This window comes from Rhinopithecus roxellana, chromosome 2, assembly GCF_007565055.1.
Source record: "Rhinopithecus roxellana isolate Shanxi Qingling chromosome 2, ASM756505v1, whole genome shotgun sequence".
In the NCBI taxonomy this organism is placed as follows: Eukaryota; Metazoa; Chordata; class Mammalia; order Primates; family Cercopithecidae; genus Rhinopithecus; species Rhinopithecus roxellana.
The window spans coordinates 144,861,710-144,886,642 of record NC_044550.1 but is presented as its reverse complement, the minus strand read 5'-3'; the positions used below and the strand labels follow the sequence as shown (position 1 = coordinate 144,886,642).

The window sequence follows — 24,933 nt, the reverse complement described above, 5'->3', positions numbered from 1 at the left end:
CCTTTTGGTTATTATGAATAATGCTGCTACGAACATTTGACTACAAGATTTTGTGTGGATGTATGTTTTCACTTTTCTTCGGTATGTACTTAGGAGTATAACAGCTGGGTCATATGGTAACTTAATGTCGAACCTTTTGAGGAACTGCCAAACTGTTTTCCAAAATGGCTACGTCATTTTACAACCCTGCAAGTAATGCATGAAAGTTCTCATTTCTCCACATCATGCCACACTTCTTACTGTCTTCCTTTTTTATTATAGCCATCCTAGTAGGTGTGAAGTGGTATTTCACTGTGGATTTGATTTGCATTTCTCTCAAGACTAACAATGTTGAACATCTTTTTTATGTACTTACTAGTCATTTTTGTAGCTTCTCTGGAGAAATGTCTATTCAGATATTTTATCCATTTTTAAATTGGGTTATCTTTTTATTATTGAGTTATAAGAGCTCTTTATATATTTTGGATATAAGCTTCTTATCAGATATATGATTTGCAAATATTTTTCCCATTCTGTGGGTTGAGAGATGGTATCATTTGCAGGACAAAAGTTTTTAATTTTGATATCGCCCAATTGATTTATGTTTTCTTGTCACTTGTATTTTTGATGTTATATGTAAAAAATGATTGCCTAATCCAAGGTCACAAAGATTTACTGCCATGTTTTATTCTAAGAGTTTTGTAGTTTTAGCTCTTACATTTATGTCTATGATCCATACCAAGTTAAAATTGTAGTGTTTTACTATACATTTACTGGTTAGTTATAAACATATCAATAACTTCAAAAGTATGAATTTTTTCTTTTTCCCATCCTCCCTTCAAAAGCTTACTACATGCCTGCCATGTGCAAGCACCATTAGGCATACAAAGACGGGTGAGTCACTGTCACTACTTCAAGGAATTTATCATCTAATAGAAAGTTAAAATATCCAACTTCATGAGCAGTGCCATGTGTGAGACAAATGACTTGCTCTAGGCACAGCCAAAATTTCTCCTTCTAACGAGAAATGAGGGAGATAGCACTTGAAATCAGGGTTGTCATCTCCACTTTGGGATGTATGGCTGTCACAGCCAATGGCTGTCGCAGCCATGGGCGCTCAGAAGACTGAATTCAGGTTGCAGCACTGGGGATGTTGTGGTGGAGGGAAAGGTGCCCACTGTGTGTGTTTGGGATTTAAGGAGATGGAAATGGACAGGGAATACAGCACCCCAGGTGACTAGAAGCAAATGTAAGAAAGATACAAAGTAGGGAAGCACAAAGAGAATCGTAGGAACAATAGATCAACCTCTGTGGCCAGTGCAAATGGACAGGGCTGACGAGTTGAATAGAATCATTGCACCCAGACAGAGAAACACAGTGTTCCAGGCAAATGAACTTGAATCATGTCCCATCTTCTGGGAAGAGGTCACCAGTCATGATGAAGCCAGGTTTGGGAATGTTAGCCTCCCAGCAGAGTCTGCAGTGGCTTAAGGAAGGCCAAGCACTAGAGCTAATCACTCCGACATACAGTCCTCACTTTTTCTTTTTATTCACTCTTTCTACCTCTTGATACCAAGAAGGAAGTCTATTTCTTCACAGTTAACTTTTTAAAGAAATCACTTGGTGGAGCATGGTGGCTCACACCTGTAATCCCAGCACTTTGGGAGTTCAAGGTGGGCAGATCACCTGAGGGCAGGAGTTCAAGACCAGCCTGCCCAACACGGTGAAATCCCGTCTCTACTAAAAATCCAAAAATTAGCCAGGCATGGTGGCAGATGCCTGTAATCCCAGCTACTCAGAAGGCTGAAGCAGCAGAATCGCTTGAACCCAGGAAGCAGAGGTTGCAGCAAGCCGAGATCATGCCACTGCACTCCAGCCTAGGTGACAAGAATGAAACTCCATCTCAAAAAAAAAAAAAAATCATTTATAAACGGGGTCCTTAGTAGGCTATTTAAGAAAAAGTCCACTCCTTTGATTAACCAAAGGGAACATTCAAAACAGGTGAGGCGGGGATTTTGCACACTTCATCATGGGAAGTCAGCCCACCAAGCCTGACAGCCCATTAGAGACAATCAAAAAATGGATTATTAAGGAAATACAATTAGAGCTACTAAATCCTCTTAAACTTAAGCAAAGCCTAATCCAGCATGTAACCCCACAGGCAGGCAATGGGCTAGGCCAGTTTCTCATCTACCACATGAGTAGCCCACATTTAAACCAGTTGCTGTATTTTCTTAAATCAATTGATCATTCTAAAATATCTGTCAAAAATTCGTTCAGGAGGAGAAAGATTAGCCTGAGATTCAAGTCAGGAGAATTTTAAGATGTATTAAGGAGCAGATTAATAGGATGAGGGAATCGCCGCATGTTGAGGGAAGTGGTTCCAAGTGACAATTCTGCTAAAATAAGTTTCAAACACATTTCTAGGAAGCTTCAAAACAAACTCTGTAAATGCCCTACTGGGTCTGGGTCATGTAAGAGTGTGTTTTAGGAGAAAGGAAGTGACAAGGATCATATAATTTTTAACGAACAGAATATTTACAAAGATGGATGAGCTTGAGAATATTCCAAAGGCAAGATGCTCAAGTGCACACAACAGCTCCCAGAGTAGACTTTGTAATTGATGTCCAATGAACAGTTTGAATGGAGACAGTACCCCTACTGTGCTGAGTCCCTCTTTTGAGTAAGAACCAAGGGCTATTTATTTGGTGAGGATTCAAAAAAAGAGGCAACACTGGGGGTTCATTCTGCTCATCATGAGTCCTGCATATTCACCTTCCATGTTCTCCATCTGTTTTCATCTTTCTAACAGAAGCTTGTTGGGGATACTCAATTCTTGCCTAAGCCCCCACCTAAGCCAGGCCAATCTTCCAACAAAAAGCAGCTTTTTCACTGGAGATCTTTTTCAAAAAAGGAGTGGGTTGAAATGTCCTCACTTGAACTTAAAGGCTTAATGAGTCTTGGTGCCAAAAACCTGGAGACAGGCCAAGTCAGCATCGCCAATTGTGATTTGGCAGAAGGACAAGGGAGAACCCTACATAGAAAGCCTATCAAATTCTTCCCAGTCTGCTAAGGCCAAAATCAGTAATGGAATAAGGACCCAAGTTTGCTGAGATTGAAGCAAGCATCTGGGTTAGAGAGAGAGCTCTAGACAAAGAGTGCAAAGACATATTGTGCCCTACCACCTCGGGTCTCCATCTAATCATCTACAGAAGCGAGTTGGGAGATCTAGGTTCACTGGGGTTGCTGTGAGGACTAAATAAGGGATCAGTTTGTGAATACTGAACAAAGCAATGGTGACAAGTAGGGACCAGTCTAAAGTCATCAATAACTGGGGTGACCATATATCCCAGTTAGCTGAGGTCAGTCCCAGATTCCACTTGTTCCAGCATCTCATCTGGTTAATACCCTCTTTCACTCTGAACAGTGTCTCAGTTTGAATGACAAGTGTATGGTTGCTCTACTAATCAGTAGTCATTGAGTCATACTCATCTCATCTCTTTACCAATCTTTCAGAAAGAGATTGCATGTGTAGTTTATATTACACAAGGTCTCTAACAACAGCCTGTTGGAATGATACAAAAACATGAGCTAGACCTAAAACAGTTAGGTGGAATCATGATCAGTTGACTGGCAGTTCCCAGAGCTACATATTAATTGATAAAAGTCTCCAGTCCTTCCTTCTGCAAGCAAGGCAGGCCTTTTCTGAGGTCTTGCTCAAACTGATATCTACTGGGGCCCGTACGATACAGATCACCTCCACCTTCTTAAAAGTCTTCTTAGCCCTCTTGGTTTCCGTGTCCTCACAGTTTCCTGGGTTTCCTCTCATCTCTCTGATAGCTCTTTTGTGAGCTTCTCTTTCTCCCACCCATGATCCAGGGCAGAGACTTCCTCAAACTGAGACCTCATTCTGTGGCTCTTTCCTAATGTGGCCTTTCCCTCAGAGAGGCTTCCATATCTCACAGCTTAACCCTGATATCTGACAATGGCTCACAAATCCAATTTGAGCAAGTTGAATGCATCGTCTCACCTATAAGAGCCAGGCCCTCAATCCCAACAGCCTACAGGACTCTGGTCCTGGGTGGCTTGTCCATATCCCAAACTCAACCTGCCCAAACTGAAACCATGACCTCTCCAACAAACAGAGGAACCTTTCTGGCTTGTATCAGGACTCCAATCAACTGAAACACCAAAATCATCTTTTGTCTTTTCTTTCATTCATCACTATACTCTACCAGGTGCTATTGATTTCTTCAAAATCCTCTTCGTTTCCATTGCTCTTGGGAATCAAACCACCAAATCCTTACATGGCTTGCAAGGCCCTGCACAATCTTGCCCCCACTACTTATTTCCATCCACACTGATCTCATACCATTGCCTCATTGGTTTTCTACCTTTTGGCCAAACAAGTCAACCTGCAATTCCTCCAAGACACAGAGCTTGTTCCAGTCATAGGGATTTCAATCATGTTATTCTTTCAGCCGTAGAGTATGTTTCTTCTCAACTTTCATTTCCCTTTCCTCTTTCCTGGTAGAAGAGAAGAATTCTCCTCTTCATTCAGGTCTCCACCTAAATGTGTTTCTTGAAGGGAATCTGAGGTTTATATCCCACACAGAGTCAGGATTTAGATTTCAGATCAGCTGCCCCCCCACCACCACCACCATTACATGATTTGATTGCATAATGCATTCATCTTTACAGTAACTCACCACACTCATAAGTGGGTTCTTATAAAAGTCAGTTGGATAAAGGAAGAGATGTCCTTGCCCTTTCAGGCACCTATCCTCTATATGTGCCAAACACAGCCTACTCGTTCCTGACTCCAAACCTTCCCTCCTGCTTTTGTCCCTGTGTAGGATGCTGTGATACTGTGAATTATATTAAGAAATCCATATTTTGGTCTTCATCCCCAGCTCCTGGCACAGAGTCCCTAAACTCCTTGTAATTTCCTGAGCAATAGGAATGCTAGGTGCATTTTTTCACTCTAACATTTAGTCTCTGATCCCAGTTGCTGACGCAGAACTCCTAATCCCTTGGAATTTCCTGGGTGATAGGAGCATCTTTTGCTCTAATGAGGTGACTCTTGGTAGGCTCCTAGATGGAGGCTGGTTACCAGAAAGACCGAGCTATGATTAGAAACTTGGAACTTCTAGCCCCATTCTCATCCTCCAGGAAGGGGAGACAGGCTGGAAATGGAATTGATAACCAATCATGCCTAAGTGACAAAGCCTCCATAAAAGTCCCTGAAACAGAGTCTGAAGATATTCTGGGTTGCTGGGCATGTGGAGGTGCTGGGAGGATGGACCAACCAGAAAGGAATGAAAACCCCATGCCTTCCCCTCTGCATCTTCCATTTGGCTGTTCATGTTTGTAGCCTTTATCAAATCCTTTAGAATAAATCCATAAATACACGGATGTTCTCCTGAGTTCTGTGAGCCATTCTGATAAATGTTCAAACCCAAGGAGGCCATGAGAGCCTCCAATTTGTAGCCAAGTAGACAGAAGTTGTGGGTCACCTGAGGACCTGTTACTTGCAGCTGGCATCTAAATGGCAGGGGCAGTCTTGTGAGACTGAGCCCTTAACCTGTGTGGTCTGTATATCTCCAGTTAGTGTCGAGATTAAGTTAAACTTTAAGATAACCAGATGGTATTGGAGAATTGGTCATTTTGAGGGACAAAAACCACACATTTTTGTGACCAGAGTGTTACGAAAGTATAAACAAAGAAAAAACTGCTTGTTTTTTTCTATAAAGATGATTTTCCCTTTCCCTCAACCTATTCTTTTCTTAAGTAATAGTCAATTAATATTATATCTCCCCAATTAACTGTCTTCCAAGATGTAACAGTATCCTTGTTTAACCTCTTATTAAATCTTGGAGATTAAATCTTTGTCGGTTTTACATTTACTCATACACTAGTTTACACTGTAACTTAACTGCTCTGTGTGTGTGGGTCCAGTCCCCAAGCACATCATAAAACTTTTGAAGATCATGTCTCATATTCTGTTTTTATGGCTCGTGGTGCCTAATTTGGTGCTATGCAGCACATAGTTGATAGCCAACAATTCCTCCATGTGATAAAATGTCTCCACTCAAACTTACACCATCAACCCTCAACCTGTCCTACAAGACTAGGACACATCCGTGACACACCACATCTCATGCTGAAACCATGACAGGAATCCAAGGCCAGACCTCCTTCTGACAAGCAGCTCATTTATCAGTGATGACAGAACAAGTGTTTGCCAACAGATTTCTTATCTTTGGAAAATCATTTCCGCAACATAGGAACTGAGACAAAAATCCACTAAGACATTCTTTATTGGTCACTTATTTGTAGATTAACATACTCACACTTTCATTTCATGACAATATGTTTTCAAAACAAAACTTTTAAGTTCAGTTCTATGACTCCTAGGAAGATGGAATTTGTAATAGAGAATCTTATACTTGAAGAAAGCATATACATCCATCCTTTGGTCTCCCAGTCTTTAGGGATGGTTTGTTGTTTATACAAAGTGTGTGTGTGTGTGTGTGTGTGTGTGTGTGTGTGTGTGTGTGTGTGTGTGTGTGTGTGTCAGAAACAGAGAGAGAGAAAAAAAAAATATTGACTAAGACTGGGAGAAAGTTAAAGGCAGTCATTGATGATCAGGTGGCCTAGGTAGAAATTTTATATCTGGGTCTCAATCTATTCACCAAGTGTTTCTATAGATGGATTATTTGCTATACCAGTGTCCAATGAGTGAAATACAAAGATAAAGAGTCTTCAAGGAAGCTCTCAATCTGGTACAAAGATGGGACAAAGAGGTAGAGCTCTATGATAGCACTAAAGTGGAGTTGTGTATAGGTACTTAGCAGTCAGACAAGAACCTATTAACACTGCCTAGAAGGTTCTGAAACAGCTTCCCAGAGAAGGAAACCACAACAGACTGGATGGATGGGAGGAAATGACATCACCACAGAGGTCAGGGTTATTGTTTTCAAAACAATCACTCTAGTCCCCAAGCTCTGCCAGCCAAAGTTCATTATTCACACATGATCAAGTTTGTAAGGGACCCAAATTTTCTTGCCCAGTTTTTGATCACAAGCTAGATGAGAGAAGCTAGAAAGTATAATCCAAATGCCTTCGTCCCGTGGCTTGCTGGCAGCCTGAGGGAGTGAGCCATTGGGTGCACAGTGACATGGAGTTGCAATGACTATGTCATATTCATAATTGACTTTTGGACTATTTCCAAAAATAATAATGAGAACAGCCAGTGGTACAGGGTGCCAAGCAAGTGCCAGATGCTATGCTGAGTGCTTGACTGTAATCTCTACTGGAATCTCCCAGAAACCTCATGAAGTAGTAATTTCTCTGTTATATAGATGAACGGGGGAAACTTAACATTTAAGTGCCTGCTATGTTCCAAACACTGAACAAAGAATTTTATACATATTTTCAACTCATTTTATCCTCAGAACAATCCTATATGGATTTTTACAATTATTATCTATTTTTATAGATAAGTAAACTGGGGGACTCAGAGAGGTTGGGTTACTAGCCTGAGGACACACAGGAGGCAAATCTAGGATCTGCTTCATCTACTAGGTTGAACCCTAGGAAATCACATTATCTGACTATTTTTTGGTCTGTTGACACAATTTCATAGGATTCAATGCAGGAATTCCAAAATCCATTCATGTTCAACTATACTCTCTCATAAAAGGGTTTGAACTTGCTTTTGTTAAATATATGTCCTTAGATAGTAACCAAAATGGAAGAAAAGGGTGGGGAAAATGATAAGCAAATCAGAGAACAAGGGAGAGCATATCAGTAAGAATCAAGGTAAGAAAATAAACACAGTCATACACACACTTTAAATTTGGCTTTGCATTTCTCTATGGGCAAGCTACAAATAGCCATGAAGTATCTGCATACTGCCATTGCCAGGAAGCATTTGGGAATCTGAAGGTGAGTATGGCGTTGTTCCCATGAGTGGGAGGCACCACTGGTTTGAAGTGAGCAGGGCAGAGGAGGTAAATTATCTGCAATGAGTGGAACCACTCAGATGCAAAAAGGAACTGCTCTGGTGACATCAATAGCATCCCTGTGCAGACACAGGAGCTCATCAGCTTCAAAACCTACCTAGGATGTTTGAACAGCTCCACAGGGATCCCACTGACTGGGGCTCTCTTAGACCTCCTGGAAGAAATGGTTAAAGAAACTCTAGGAAACTCAGGATGTAGAGATATCAGGACTAATGCCAGAGAAGCAAACATTAACCCCAAACCCTGGAAAGAAAAGGTCTCAAGTATGCAGAGACACACCCTGAGGATGGACAGAGCTAGAAACGGAGAGAGGCCTTATTCTAGGAGACAGTAAATGATTGTGAGGAGAAACTCAACTGGATAGCTCCAAGGTCTCCTGTCCACTCTCAGAGAATTGGTGCCAAGTTATTCAGTAAGGGGTACTATAAATTAAAAGGAAAAAGTACAGACTACTCAGAGGATAACCTGTCTAAGTTTTGCTCAAAGAGCTGTCATCGGGAGAGAGGTCTCTCTCCCAACTCCAAGTGCTCGGAGGCAGCAGAGTTGGGGAACATGGCAGCCACATCAGGAGAAAAACGGCAGCTCCTGGAAACATCAGCCCAAACCCCTGGAGATGGAGGTAAAAAGCCTGGGAGGAAGCTCAGAGGAAGGGCAGTTATCACTTGAGGGCTGAGGGAAACCACCAGTAGAGGACAAAGCCTGCTTCTTAGGAGAGAGGTTTTTCTCTGGCAACACTCCCAAGGAAGGAGGGATCTGTAGATTTTGGTGGCCTCAGTTTTACCTCACCAAGGTAACTCACTCCGTAGTTTAAAGAGGAGAGGGATAAAGGAATGGACTCCTGACAGGACAGGTCTGAAAACATAAGTCCCTCCAAAGCATCCTTCTTCGAACACACCCCTATGTAAGTCTAACCCAGGCCTCAAACAGACCTAATAAGCCTTGCACACCACTCTCAAGCTCACCTTTTCTCCACTAGAAGTTCCAAAGGCTATCTGTCCTGGTTGGATGTAAGAGTCCTTCGGCGGGCACATATTGGTTTTGTTGGTCTAACAGTCATTCCTTCTTCTTTGATAATAGCTTCTTAATTTCCATGTGAGCAACTTTCCCTCCCCAACTCTCCAGGAAAGGTAGGGCAGTTGTAGGGTAGGACAGACCATGGAGAGTGCCCTGCTACTTCCTGGCTCCAAGCAAGGGCAAATCCAGACCTGGCCACTCAGTTAATTCCAGGATGAGCACCAGGCCCAATTCAGGTCAATAAAGGGTAGGCACCAGGACTTCTACTGGAATTACCCCAAAAAAGTATCTCTTTTTTCCTGCTTGTATTGCAAAGCTAGTAAAATATAAGCTAAAAGCTAACAGTAGCCAGCTTTGTCAGCATATGGGAAAACTTACCCAAAGACAAAGCCAATAAAGAAGAAAGCAAAGGCAAGAGATGGATGGATGGATGGATGGATAGACAGATAGATAGACAGACAGACAGAACAGTCAGATAACACAATTCAAGCATGGTTATATAGTTATATCTGTACCTGGGGTGTGTGTGTGTGTGTGCGCGTGCGCGCGCGTGTGTGACATTTACCTCTGTGCTTATTCATATGAACCAATCACATCCCATTTTTGTTTAAACTGGTTTCAGCTGCATTTCTATCACTGACAACAACAAAAATTCTCACTAACAAACTTCAACTCAACCCCCCCACCACAAAAAAAAAAAAAAAAACCATTCTTTAAATGTAGGCCTAACATCATTTTGACACATCTCTGCAAGTAGGAAATGAGGAAAGTGAAAAAAGAATTCTATACCAGTATGAAAAAAAGCTCAACATCACGGATCATTAGAGAAATGGAAATCAAAACCACAATGAGATACCACCTCACGCCAGTCAGAATAGTGTTTAGTAAAAAGTCAAACAACAGATGCTGGTGAGGTTGCAGAGAAAAAGGAATGCTTTACACTGTTGGTGGGAATGTAGATTAGTTCAACCACTATGGAAGATAGTGTGGCGATTCCTCAAAGATCTAGAAGCAGAAATACCATTTGACCCAGCAATTCCATTACTGGGTATATACCCAAAGGAATATAAGTCATTCTGTTATAAAGATACAAGCATGCATATGTTCACTACAGCACTATTCACAATAGTGAAGACATGGAATTAATCCAAATGCCCATCAGTGATAGACTGGATAAAGAAAATGTGGTTGGCCAGGCGCGGTGGCTCAAGCCTGTAATCTCAGCACTTTGGGAGGCCGAGACGGGCGGATTACGAGGTCAGGAGATCTTGACCATCCTGGCTAACACAGTGAAACCCCGTCTCTACTAAAAAATACAAAAAACTAGTCGGGCGAGGTGGCGGGCGCCTGTAGTCCCAGCTACTCAGGAGGCTGAGGCAGGAGAATGGCGTAAACCCGGGAGGCGGAGCTTGCAGTGAGCTGAGATCCACCACTGCACTCCAGCCTGGGCAACAGAGCGAGACTCTGTCTCAAAAAAAAAAAAGAAAAGAAAAGAAAATGTGGTACAGATACACCATGGAATACTATGCAGCCATAAAAAGGAATGAAATTATGTCCTTTGCAGGGACATGGATGGAGCTGGAAGTCATAATCCTTAACAAACTAACTCAGGAATGGAACACCAAACACCACATCTTCCCACTTATAAGGGGGAGCTGAATGATGAGACCACATGGACACACAGGTGGAACAACACACACTGGGGCCTGTCAGTGGTGCAGGGGGAGGGCATTGGGAGAGGGAGAGCATCAGGAAGAATAGCTAATAGACGCTGGGCTTAATATCTGGGTGATGGGTTGCTCTATGCAGCAAACCACCATGGCACACATTTACCTATGTAACAAACCTGCACATCTTGCACATGTACCCTAGAACCTAAAATAAAAATTGAAGCTTTTTTTTTTTTTTTTTTTTTTTTTTTAAAAAAAAAAGGATTCTACACCGGGAGGTGGGAGTGAAAATGTCATTGATTTTAAACCCACTTTCCTAATTCTAAATTAAGATTCCCACTAAAGATTTAATACAGTGGACAAGGGAATTAATTTTTCTATTGTTTTCTATAATTCAGTAATTGTGTCTCATCACCAGGAAAAGGATATTTTCCAGTTACTTTCATTTATACCTTAGAGACAAAACATAAAGCAGCATATCCCTTCTCTAGAATGACCCCACCGAAAAAATTGAAATACTTCATAGAATTATCCCTAAACAAGCAACATGAGAGCAGAAGAAATAAAAGAAAAGCTGGAACACCTCTGCCTCCTTTTGATGTGGTGACTAGATGACTTATCTCTACAAGGCTTATCAATTCTTGATTTCACACATCAAGCAACACCAAAAAGTGAGGGAATCTTTCCAGCCTCCTAAGTCAACTATACCCCTTCATGTTCACAAGTAGAAATATGACTTTCATACAGCTCTGGTCAAAAAACATGAGATTCTAAAACACCTAAGAGTTCATTTCCTTAAAGTTCTTGCAGTGAATGCTTCAGATAAGATAGAAAATGGTAAGGCACTAGCAGACTCTTTCTCATCCACATATATCTATGCTTTCAAAGAAATAATCTTTACAACGACTAACTTAAAAACACTGAAGGTTCTGTGTAGAACTAACTCATGTGTGGTCTGTACTTTTCTCAGGGGTTAAAGAAAATCACAGTGGCCATTAATGGTCTTTCTTGTGCAGAGTTCTTACCTGAACTCCCCAGTGACCTCACCCAGAGCCCCCATGCTGAAATATGACAGCTTCCATGGTGATTTTGATGGTACTCAGTTTCCATCATTCATGCTGCCAGTAGGTGCTAGTCTTTTCTCTCCCCTGTCTCTGTAGTCTTTAGTCCAGGTCAACCTCTCCCGTTTGTTTCCATCTGGTCTCAACCACTCTATCGAAAACTGAAACCCCTCCATCCTCCACTGACCCCAGCCTCCTATCCTTTCAGCACTCTCATGCCCTCACTTGTATTGAACCTGCCTTCTTAAACCAAGTGGGAGTACCAGGCCTTTGATGTTTACATTCTTCTAGTACCTGTCTCTCTCAAAGTCTTCACTGGAAGCTCCTTCCTTGGTCAGGTGTGCCCAATATAGTCACATTGGTGATTCTGCCTGAACATTGGCCAGGGCAGGACATCTGACCTTGCCAAAGGTGAACACTAAGATAAAGCAAGAATTGGAAGACAATATAAAAACAAAGAGAAATATGAACCATCTATCTATATGAACACAAAAGCTCTAAAATCCAGAGGACTGACTTTAAATCTTTAAATCTTAGATGTTCTATATTCTGGTTATATTTGTAAAACAGGTCTGCTATTATCACTTACCTCATTCATTATCTATAGAGAATTTTTTTAGCAATTAAGGGTTATGTAAAAGTATAGATGCCAATGGATTAGTGATACTCAAAAAGAGGAGGGAGAAAGGCTCTTTTCTTCAAAAAGACACAAGAATGACAGCTAACAAATGCAGAAAGAATAGAATTAGAAAGTCACCATTGTGCAACTCTCAATGTAATGATTGATTCAGGAAGGTATCATCAATAGATACTAAAGCCATTGGATGAAAGATCTGGGGATATTAAGTTATTTCCACAATTTCAGAGTATCTTTCACAGATGACAAAAGAGAAAAGGCATATTAACAATGCATAAATCTTGGGGACATCACCTTGACCAATTATCACTCATAACATTACCAGCAATGGTACAAACCCTACTATGTCCCATGCCAAGAACATCACCCATGTGTTCTTGCTATAACTGTCTAACCTGAATTTAACCATGAGGAAGAAATTAGAAAAACCCAAATGTGAGATATATTCTACAAAATAGCTGGTCTGGAATCTTCAAACGTGTTCATGTTATGAAAGACACAAAAGACTGGATGGATTTTCTAGGATTAGGGAGGCTAAAGAGGCATGGTAACCAAATGCAATGTGTGACCTTTGATTAGATCTTAGATATATTTTTTTTTTTTCTTTTTTGAGATGGAGTCTCGTTCTGTCGCCAGGCTGGAGTGCAGTGGCATAATCTCAGCTCACTGCAACCTCCGCCTCCCGGGTTCAAGAGATTCTCCTGCCTCAGCCTTCCGAGTAGCTGGGACTACAGGCATGTGCCACCACGCCCAGCTAATTTTTGCATTTTTAGTAGAGACGGGTTTTCACCATGTTGGCCAGGATGGACTCGATCTCTTGACCTCATGATCCACCCGCCTTGGCCTTCCAAAGTGCTGGGATTATAGGCATGAGCCACCGCCCCCAGCCAGATCCTAGATTTGTAAAAAATCAGTATAAAGGATATTACTGGGGATACTAGCAACATTTAACTCTGGACTATGCTTTAGACATTACTATATTATTGCTAAATGCCTTGAATGCTTATGGAGGATAATGTTCCCATATTTAAAAGATCCACCCTGCAACATTTAGGAGTCAAGTTTTACGATGTTTGCATCTTACATTCAAATGGCTCAAGGAAAAAGAGGCATATATATATATATATATATATATATATATATATATATACACACACACACACACACACACACACACATGAAGAGATAAAGTAAATATGGCAAAATGATAATAATTAGTATATTGAGGTGCAGGGTATATGGATATTTATTATATTATTCTTGTAACTTTTCTACAAATTTGAAATTGTCCAAAATAAAAAGGTGGGGGAGAAAACCTGTAAAGAGACTCCTGGGAAAATCTTTTGTAAAATGTTATTTAATTTACCCAAATAGCATTTTGCAGTGCCTAAACTCAATTTCTTAACTTTACAAGGATAAATAATTTACATCTAAAATTAATCCAACAGTCCTTTAGAACTGGCAAAGTTTCTCTGTAAAGGACCAGATAGTAAACATTTTAGGCTTTGTGAGTCACATATAGACTCTTGTTTAATTTAGTTTGGTTTAAAATCCTTTAAAAATGTAAAAAAAATTCTTAGCAAGAAGGCCAGTAAAAAACAAAAAAACAAACAAAAAAATAGGCCAAGGGCCATAATTTGCCAACCCTGATCCAGATATAATTCCACAGACTCTTATCTAAATAATAAAATCAGAGTCAGGGACACAAGTCAGAAAGTTTCTTTTCTGGAGTTATTTCAAACAGCCTGGTGTATGTACAGGGAAGCAGAGAATATCATCTGCTAATGACTCCAACCTGGGTGTAGCTTCTTTAAAGACTCTCTGCAGCCCTCCTTTTTGACTCATAAGTCATCAAGGACACTGCCGTATATGATTAATACTTCTAACAGCATAACATTTGTCACATATTTGTGACTCTGTCACACTTTGACCCCAGCCTCTTATTAAATACTCAGAAGAGGGCTCATACCATTTAAGCATTTAACCTCCGAAACTTCAACTACACACACACTTGGCAAAAACAACAGAGGAAGACAGACATGAGTATGGCAAAAACACATCTACTGCCATTCCACTGGACACAGGCACTCTATATTATACTTGCTATTACTGTAAGTTATACATTTATGTATTAATATTCCTGCATGGGGGTTGATATTCAAAGCCATAGGGAGAAAAAGCTCTCCCAGGGTGATTTTGAGGGTATTCCATTTCCATCGTACGTGCTGTATGTAGGTGCTCATCTTTTCTCTCTCCTGTTTCTGTAGTCTTTAATCCAGGTCCACAATTCTCATTTGTCTCCATCTGGTCTTGATTGCTCTATCAAAAACTGAAACTCCTACATCCTCCACTGACCACAGCCTCCGACCCTTTCAGCTCTCTTGTCCTTGCTTTTATTGAAGCTGCCTTCTTAGCCCAAGTGGGACCACCAGGTCCCTGATGCTTATATTTTTCTAAGACCACCAACCCCATGCAGTCCTTGTTTGTCCTCTGCCCAGCTGAGACCCCGTGGTTCACCCTCTGCACTGCCACCCTCCCCACACTTAGCTCTGCAGGCACTAATGCCCTCTCCTCTCTCCACCCGCCAATCTCTTTCTTTTCTCTCTCATTAAAATCCCAATTCTAGAACAGGGCAGTGATTAAGAGCAAGAGCTAAGGGATCAGACCTCCTGAACTTAATTTTTTTTTTTTTTTTGAGACGAAGTTTCACTCTTGTTGCCCAGGCTGGAGTGCAGTAGCACGATTCCAGCTCACTGCAACCTCTGCTTCCCAGGTTAAAGCAATTCTCCTGCTTCAGTCTCCTGAGTAGCTAGGATTACAGGCATCCGCCACCCAGCCCGGCTAATTTTTTGTATTTTTAGTAGAGATGGGGTTTCACCATGTTGGCCAGGCTGGTCTTGAACTCCTGACCTCAGGTGACCCACCCACCCTGCCTCCCAAAGTTTGGGATTACAGGCGAGAGTCACCGCGCCCAGCCAAACTTAAATACTTTTTATCTGTGTGACCTTAGCCAAGTTATTTAATCCTTTTTACCTCAGTTACTTTCTCTGTAAAATCGGTATAATAATATTCCTTAGAGACCACAGTTAAGTTTGAAAACAGGCTGGTCAGGGGAAAAAACAGACTCCAGGCCCAGAAGGTACCCTTCTGTTTAATGAAAATGATGAAGGTGTTTTTTTTTGTTTGTTTCTTTAGATTCCTACAACAGCTCAGGAAATTTTTAGTGAACAAAGATGCTGGTGTCTCTACACAGTTGCTACCAACATTTAGAGTGGATCCAGCTTGGACAAAAAGATGAGCATTTGTTGAACAAAAGAAAGAATTCAACAATGCTGCTCATGTATTTGCCAACTGGGATAACACTGCTCCAAGATACCAACTGGGCTTCTATTTTGAATAACACAAAACTGGAAAGCATCAAATAACTTTTTAAAGCCTATATACTATAAAAAGCCCCATTCTAAGAAGAGCTAAACTGCTTAGTTTTCAAAATTTGAAATTGTAGAGTCCTTATATTTTTCAATGTTTCTGTGGTGTGGGGTGGCTATGAGTTAGAACTCCTAATCATCGTCATCCACTAAACTCTCTCCAGTTCTAGAGAGCGGTACAGTCTTTGGCATTCTAATCTAATCTCCAAAGACAGGTGTTTGACACCTGTGTGGCTCCACTGTCTGGGAGCCTTCAACTTCCTAAAATCCTCCATGCTGAGTGTCCTGGCTTTTGGCCCCTGCCATCAAACAATCCCACATTTTCAACAGAGTAAGTCTCCCTTTTTGCTAGACTGGCCTTGGGGTACAAGTCCCAGAAAATATACCTGCTTATCTCAGTCTGTGGCAGCCTAATAGTCTCGACTTAGACAAAACCTAGCCATAAGGGTGAGAAAGAAAACTCTCTTCCTCCCTCGTCCCCAGCCACCATTGCATGCAGCTCCTGGGTCATGGTTTTGGTTCTCATTGCTCTGCAATTTCCATGCCTAGAAATTTGTGTGCATCTGGTTTCTCTGGCTCCTGACCCAGCTTTCTCTCAAAGGACCTAGCAGAGGTTCATGCTACTGGCTTTCCTTGCCTCAGGCCTCCTATGTGGTTCATTCCACTTTAGCAAACTCTTTGCCGGGGCTGCTAGCTAGAGTCCCACTGAGGAAACAAAGGCTTGATCCCTAGACCTCAGACTCCAAAGCTCATGCTCCTTCAAATACACCAGTGGGTCTAATCCCCTGTGATCAGAGGACTTAAGACAATTTCATCCTACCTACCCGGGCATGAGAATATAGCGGAGAAGTGGATGCCTACAAGAATCTCTGGAGCAAATGTTGGGTAAACAAAAATTGGACCAAAGACCCACTTCAATTGAACCAACATGGTCCACATGAATTAGATCAGATTTTGGCTAGTCTGTTAATATCTGGAGAGGGCTAAGCCCAGAATCATGGGAAAAGCAAGTGCTAGAACAGAGGGAGAGAGTTCAGAGCCTGACTGGCTTGCATCCACTGAGGCGCTGAAGTAATTACAGCTTACCTAAGAGTTAAGCTCTGATTTAGATGTAATAATGAGAAAAGAGGTGGTGAGGGATATACGAGTAAGGTGGAGAGACTCTCTCGTAGGAAAGAGAATATGGAAACATCAAATAGAAGATATACATTTTTCTTTGAAGAAAGAAGAGCAGGCGGGAGGCAGAAAAAGTGCTGACAGGAGCTGTGTTGAGAGGTTCAACAAAATAGTCAACATCTGCACAGTGCTGCACAATCTTTGAAAGTGCCTCACTCACTCTATCCTTTTGAAGCTCATAAAAAGCCTATGAAATAGAGTTATAAATTTTTTATTATGATTTTAGGAAAAAAATGAGACTTGAGGAGATTAAATGACTTAGGGGTAAAGTAAGAACATCAATCTCTAGTCCCCAGGCTCCAAACCCACACCCTTTCCATGTTATCATTGGATCCCAAGCAATATTCTGAAAGTTGTCAAAAACAAGAGTTTATTCTATGTCATTCCATTGAAATCAAGTATAAGAGAAGGCAAAACAGATCCTACTGTGATAGAGATCAGAACAGTGCTTGTCTCCAGGGGCTTGAGATTGAGTGAGAAGGGGCATGAGGAAACTTTTTGTTTCATATCTTGATTAGGGTATAGGTTACATACATGCACAAATCTTTCAATACCCATTAGATTGTATAGTTAGGAGCTATGTGTTTCACTGTATGTACATTTCACCTCAATAAAACAAAAATCAGTATTGAAATTACAGAACCTGTTAAATAAATGCAAATTTTGAAATCTTGAAATTTACGTCTATCCATAAATCTTGAAATTTATGTCTATACTTTATAAGTATGAAGGCTCTGCTTATTTTATATCTAGAGCCACTTCACAGGAGCCCCGAATTCTTCAAAACACAAAAATTAAACACTGTAGTTATTGTTCACATTTAAATTTTGCCAACAGCACAAATTAAACATATTCAAAATACACCAGTGAAATAGGCAAAGTGAGGAACATTACCTGGCATGCTTTTAAGATGTTGTAAGTATACTGTGTCCACTTTTGGTACAAGCTGCTTTTGTTTGGGATTTAAATGGGGAGAAAAGTTTTACTTTTACCACAATTAGGTCCACCCTTACAATTACATGGGCTCAAATTGATGCACAGTGAAAGATTATTGGAGCTGAGCAGCAGCTACCAGATGCTCTTTCTCTGTCTTGTTTGCAGTTGCCACAGTCCCCACCACTCCCTACTGGACACCAAGGCTCCCACACTGACTTGTGTTTCTTGTCTAGCCCAGTGATTTTTTGAGTTTCAGATTCAAACTGTGAATAAATTCAAAACAAAACACTAGAAATCTTACAGCCAAACTGGATAGTATTAATGATGTTTTTTGAATAAAACCAACTGAATATAGGCTATACTTACTCGCAGAGGAGGATTCCATTTTCTAAACCTGTCCGAAAATCTTTATCACCAAAACTTCTGCCAGTTACTTGCTGCAAAAGAGAAAAGAAAAAGGGAGCATAAGTTTTTCTTTTTAAATCAAGAAGCCCAATCAGATATATATGTGTGTGTGCATGTGTGTGTGTATATATATATAATTATATATGTGTATATATGTATGTGTATATATATAAAAAATTATATATATAAAATTATATATATAATTATATATATATATATAATTTTTTTTCAAGAACCTTGAAAAAACTGGTGGCATTCCAAGAATGGGGAAAATTTGTTAGGCCTGAATTTCAGGCCTTCCCATGTATAGCTTTGCCTAGATCAACTAAAGTTAAATTTAGACCATTTCTTTGAAGTCTTTTTTTCTACTTACTACCTTAAAAAATATCTGCTCTTCCTGATAAGAATTTCATACTTCTAGGGGTTTGGGCACAGTTAGTCAAGGCCACAGTCTCTTTCATCCAGAGGACCCACTCCACGCACACTTTCAAAAAGCCTGGGGAAAGCGCACCTGAGGATAAAGTCCCTATTTACTGAAACCTCCACGGACTGACGGAGCAGAGAATATGGATGCCTAATCTCAAGGTACTAACATCAAGACAGGAAGATTAAAGTCAATATCCATTAATAATATGGCATAAAAGAGAAAAAACTAAAAGCTGGGAAAGAATAATTGTCTGACAGCACAGGATTGACAACCACTCTTGGTGCCTCTGGCTCTCAGCAGCCCTGTGGCCTGGGCACCAGGGAGACATTTGTTCATGTGTTCATTCAGTAAATATTTATTGAGCACCTGAAATATACCAGGTAAGTATGTACACAGGCATCCCTCAATATCCATGGGGGAATGCTTTCAAAACCCATCGCAGCTACCAAAATCTGTGAATGCTCAAGTCTCTGATAAAAAATGGTGTAGTATTTGCATATAACCTATGCACATCTTCCAGTATATGTTGAATCATCTCCAGATTACACTGCATAACATAATGTAAATGCTATATAAATAGTTGTTACACTGTATTGTTTATGAAATAATGAAAACAAAAACAGATGCTTTTTTTTCAAATATTTTTGGTCCACAGTTGGTTGAACCCACAGATGTAGAACTCATGGATATGGAAGCCTGATTTGACTATAAACCCTAAAGCAACCTCTAAAATAGCAAAATAAAGTTATAGCTAACAAACCAAGAAAGGAGATAAAATTAATTATAAAAAATACTAACAATTTAAAAAGCAACAAAAAAGGGGAAGGGGAACAAAGAACAGAAGGAGCAAATAGAAAAAAAAATAGATTATAAACTTAAACCTGATCATGTCAATACTTACCTTAAATATAAATGGTTTAAACATCCCCAATTAAAAGACAGAGATTGTCAGAAAAGCTAAAAAAGCAGGATCCAACAACTATGTACTGCCTACAGAAATGCACTTTAAATATAAAGACACAAAAAGTTAAATAAAAGAATAAAATAAGATATACCATGATAACACTAATCAAAAGAAAGCTGGATTAACCATATATATGTGGTTATATGTAAATCGTTGTCACACTGTATTGTTTAGGAAATATATATTCTTTTCCGGGAAAGTCTGATATAACTGTATATCAGACAAAGAAACTTTCATAACAAAAATAACAGAAATAAAATCATTGGATAATGATAAAGAGGCTCACTAATCAGGAAGATGTAAGAATCCTAAACATCCACACACCTAATTAAAAAGCTTCAAAATACACAAGCCAAAACAGATAGAACTATACAGAGAAATGGACATATCCACAAACAGAGTCAGAGATTTATATATCTCTCTTCAATAACTGACAGGACAAGTAGAGAGAAAAATCAATAACGCTATAGAAGACTTGACCAACACTATCTACCAAATAGACCTAAATGACACTTCTAGAATATTCTACCCTAAAACTGCAGAATGTACATTTTTTAAAGTTCACAGTGAGCATTCATGAAGACCGTCCAAATTCTGAGTCAGAACACAAATCTCAACACACTTAAAAGAATTCATACAAAATATATTATCTGATTGCAATTGAATTAAATTCTAAGCTAACAACAGAAATACCACTGGAAAATCCCCCAAATATTTTTAAACTAAATAACACAATTCTTAATAACCCATTGATCAAAGAAGAAATCAAGAAGAAATTAGAATGTATTTCGTCGTGAAAGAATATGGTAATATCAAAATGTATGGAAAGACACTAACGCAGTATTTAGAAGAAAGGAATGCCACAAAATGCCCATATCAGAAAAGATCATCTCAAATCAATGAATTGTGCTTTATCTCATCAAATTAAGGTCAAATTACGTAGAAGAAAGGGGGGAAACTCAGGAGTGAAATCAATCAAATACAAAACTGAAAAACAACAGAGAAAAATCAAAGAAACCAAAAGCTGGTGGGGGTTTTTGTGAGATCAATAAAATTTAGAAAACTTTGGCTACATTAATAAACTCTTAGCCAATAAAATTAGTAACCCTTTTGTTTTTAGTCAAAAAAGAAAGAAGGCAGAAATTACTGACATCAAGAATGACAGTGATGACATTATTACAGATACTATAGATACTAAAAGGATAACAAGAAAAGTTATAAATTTATACCAATAAATTCATCAACTTAGATGATGATCAAATCCCTTGACACAAACAGCCATAATTCACTCAACAAAGACATAGATAGATAATCTTCTCACAAAGAAAATGTCAGGCCCAGAAGGCTTACCTAATAAATAGTACCAAATATCTAAGGAAGAAATAATGCAATTCTACACAAACTCTTCCAGATAATTGAAAAGGAAAGAATACTTCCCAATTGATTTTACTAGGTTACTATTACCCTGATACCAAAAACAGACAGATATTATAAGACACATACACAAAATATGCCAAAAATGGTATTTCTTCACATTGGGAATCATATATGACTTTTACTTTATTTTTTAAATTTTTCAATATTTTCCCAAAACTTTCTACAATATATATTACTTTAGCCATCAGAAAAATCAAACAAGGTTTTAAACAGTCTAAAGAAACTAAATGGTCTCAATTTTTCCTTACAAACCAAAGTTTAAATTCTATCATAAACCATGCTCGTTAACCCTCCCACTATGTAATGTCACCAACAATTTTTTTGTTAATATCCTCTCATTCTTATTTGAGGGACGGTAAGAAAATGAATTTTAAAAAGTCATTCAACAGTTTATGAATATCTAGTTCTCCCAAAATAAAGAAATTAAGAAATATCCCATTTAAAAAGTTAATATTTTAAACATAGACTTTAAACATGTTGGCATTTTTTCCCTAGAATCTGTCCATGATTTGTCTGCCACTGATGGGTCATCTGTCAGAATGATTTACATTTTGGAAACATCACTAATCCTCTCTGTAATACTAAACTTTGTTCTCCAAGAAGTGATTAGAAAGGTTCTAAAACATTTTTTCATAAGTCTTTACATTTTTGTTAAAAGCATTATGTTATAGTGAAAACAGTGCCAACACTGAGAACCCAACAAAGTTTAGCTATATTTATTTCAGAATCTCTGGTTCACTTTACCTAGGCCTTTCTCCATGTATTGAGCAATGATGATGAGCAGGATCTAGAGATAGAACCATAGATGAACTGTGGCCACTGTGTGCAGGAAGCTCACCGATTGATGAGAAAAGCAATCTAAAGTCTTATGATAAATACAAGTAACGTAACTATTAAGAAAAAAAAAAAAAAAAAACACTTTCAGAGGCCGAGGTGGGTGGATCACAAGGCCAGGAGATTGAGACCATCCTGGCTAACACGGTGAAATCCCATCTCTACTAAAAATACAAAAAATTAGCCAGGCGTGTAGGCCGGCGCCTGTAGTCCCAGCTACTCAGGAGCTGAGGCAGGAGAACGGTGTGAATCCGGGAGGCGGAGGTTGCAGTGAGCCGAGATTGCACCACTGCACTCCAGCCTGGCTGACAAAGCAAAACTCCATCTCAAAAGAAAAAAGAAAGAAAGAAACATAGATTCTCAGTGCTTCCACCCCCTCTAAGAACTACTAAATCAGAAACAGCATCTTAAAAAGATTCCCACATGATTCCTATGCACAGCACATTTCACAAAGCCCTCACCTTGTATACTAAACTAAGCCAGCAGTTCAGAAACATAGAGGGAGGACCTTCCACTGTAGTCAGGATTTGGAATGGCCTGTCTCAACAACCCCTCTCAGCAACATCTTTATAATATGTTTACAATATCACACATTCTATATACTAACAATAAAGACTGCTAATTCCTGTTCCCCTCATGATAGCATAAGCCATTGCTATAAACAGTAAAACAGCTGCCAAGAATCAACCACCAGTACCAACAGTCCATTTGCAGGGCATATAAAAAGTGACTGCCTTCCCTTACTGTGCCACCCAGATCCTGACTGATGAAGGACTCTCAGTAACCTTCCAGACCAGGCACTGGGCAAACCATCAGCTCATGATCACTCTCCACAGACACAAGGGCAGGATGGGAAGCTTAGCAGAATGGGAAGCTTAGCAGAATGGGGAAGTTTAGCAGAGCTCTTAAAAAGAGCCTGAGAAGGCCGGGCACGGTGGCTCAAGCCTGTAATCCTAGTACTTTGGGAGGCCGAGACGGGCGGATCGCGAGGTCAGGAGATCGAGACCATCCTGGCTAACACGGTGAAACCCCGTCTCTACTAAAAACTACAAAAAACTAGCCGGGCGAGGTGGCGGCGCCTGTAGTCCCAGCTACTCGGGAGGCTGAGGCAGGAGAATGGCGTGAACCTGGGAGGCGGACCTTGCAGTGAGCTGAGATCTGGCCACAGCACTCCAGCCTGGGCGACAGAGCAAGACTCCATCTCAAAAAAAAAAAAAAAAAAAAAAAAAAAAGAGCCTGAGATGGAAGTGATGAAGAGAGAGCCCAGGTTGAGAAGCATTCAGGGGACAGCAGGGGAAGAGCTGCATGCAATGTCAGGAGCACTTCATCAGCCCCCCAAATCCTGCTCTCTTACCCTCTTGATCCTTGCCCATTGATCACTTAATCCTTATAGCTCTATCTTTGCAGCTGTTTGGCCAAAATCTTAAAGAGTTATTCTTGACCTCTATCTTTTTACACCTAACCACATCTATCAACAAATCCTGTTGATTCTCCCTTCAGAACTTAGCCAGAATCATTGCTTCTAATTGCCTGCATTCTACTGTCTTTTGCCAAGCCACTGTCACACCTACATAGGCCAAGGGTCTCCTAACTGGTCTTGCTGCTTCTACCCTTGCCTCCTGTCCATCTATTCTCAACCCAGCAGCCAGGGTAATCCTGTAAAATTAGATCATGTTACCATTCCACTCAGACCCCGCTCCCACCCCCATAGCTCCTCATCTCACTCAAGGTTAAGTGAAAGTTCTCATAGTTCCCTAATGGTGCTCAACATAAAACCAAACAAGTAAACATACAAACACACAAACTAATGGGCATGCATGGACAAAAACTACTGGACACCACTGTCTTAAAGGTGGGCATAATAAACTTCGATATATGTCTCCATTCAAGGGGACCCTCAGAAGTACTTACGGTGGCAATTATGTCACCGACTATGCCCTATATGCCTTTCAAGGAAGCCCAATACCAGATTTTTCTTGCTTTATGCTTTAGGATTAATTCACTAACCAAAATATTTCTTAGAGGGACACGAAGATTAACACAATCAATGAATGGATAATTCACCAAAATCTTGATGATTTTAAAGGAAAAGAAAAGTGTTCCTCTACTTTAGCAGTTACACCAAAAGCAGAAGCAAGAGGAGATTTTAATGTGTGATCACACTATTTTATGGAAGTAATTAGTGAGGAAGCTCATCTGCATCCTATTTCCTTTCCACAAAACTAAAAGGTAATTATGTTTCTAAGTTTGTCTATGTCAATGGTACTGCTCTGAACCATCCAAATAAGAAACATGGGCGACTTTAAAAAAAGTCTAATAAAGAAAACCACACAACTTTGGCCGGGCGCGGTGGCTCAAGCCTGTAATCCCAGCACTTTGGGAGGCCGAGACGGGCGGATCACGAGGTCAGGAGATCGAGACCATCCTGACTAACACAGTGAAACCCCGTCTCTACTAAAAATACAAAAAAAAACTAGCCGGGCGAGGTGGCGGGCGCCTGTAGTCCCAGCTACTCGGGAGGCTGAGGCGGGAGAATGGCGCAAACCCGGGAGGCGGAGCTTGCAGTGAGCTGAGATCCGGCCACTGCACTCCAGTCCGGGCGACAGAGCGAGACTTCGCCTCAAAAAAAAAAAAAAAAAAAAAAAAAAAAAAAAAAAAAAAAAAAAAAAAAGAAAACCACACAACTTTATGGCAACATTTTCACAGTGTGTTTATAATGTGATATAAAACATTGTATATCAGTATGCTCCACTCTGCTAATTTCTTTGTAACCATTGTTATTATATAATTGCCATAAAAAGTCAAAGGCTGCCAAGAATCATATTTTATAAACATTTTCATTAATCTTTGGTTGTTTTTTGAAAGCAATCTGGTAGACAACTACAGTCCACTCACAAACTACCTATCTGAAGAAGAGTTTAAACAAATGTTGACAAAC

General features: G+C 40.0%; 1 protein-coding gene across 19 annotated transcripts in view; it reads right to left on the bottom strand.

Annotated features, from left to right (window-relative positions):
* Nucleotides 1-24,933, bottom strand: part of LIMCH1 (LIM and calponin homology domains 1) — a 352,171-nt gene that overhangs the window by 197,975 nt on the left and 129,263 nt on the right. For all 19 annotated transcript variants that reach the window (XM_010384733.2, XM_010384727.2, XM_010384765.2 and 16 more), the window contains exon 2: nt 18,295-18,365. Coding sequence is in view for 18 of the 19 variants with exons in the window: in XM_010384727.2 (XP_010383029.2) it covers nt 18,295-18,365 (71 nt within the window). In the remaining variant the exon portion in view is untranslated. The remainder of the gene's footprint in view (nt 1-18,294; nt 18,366-24,933) is intronic.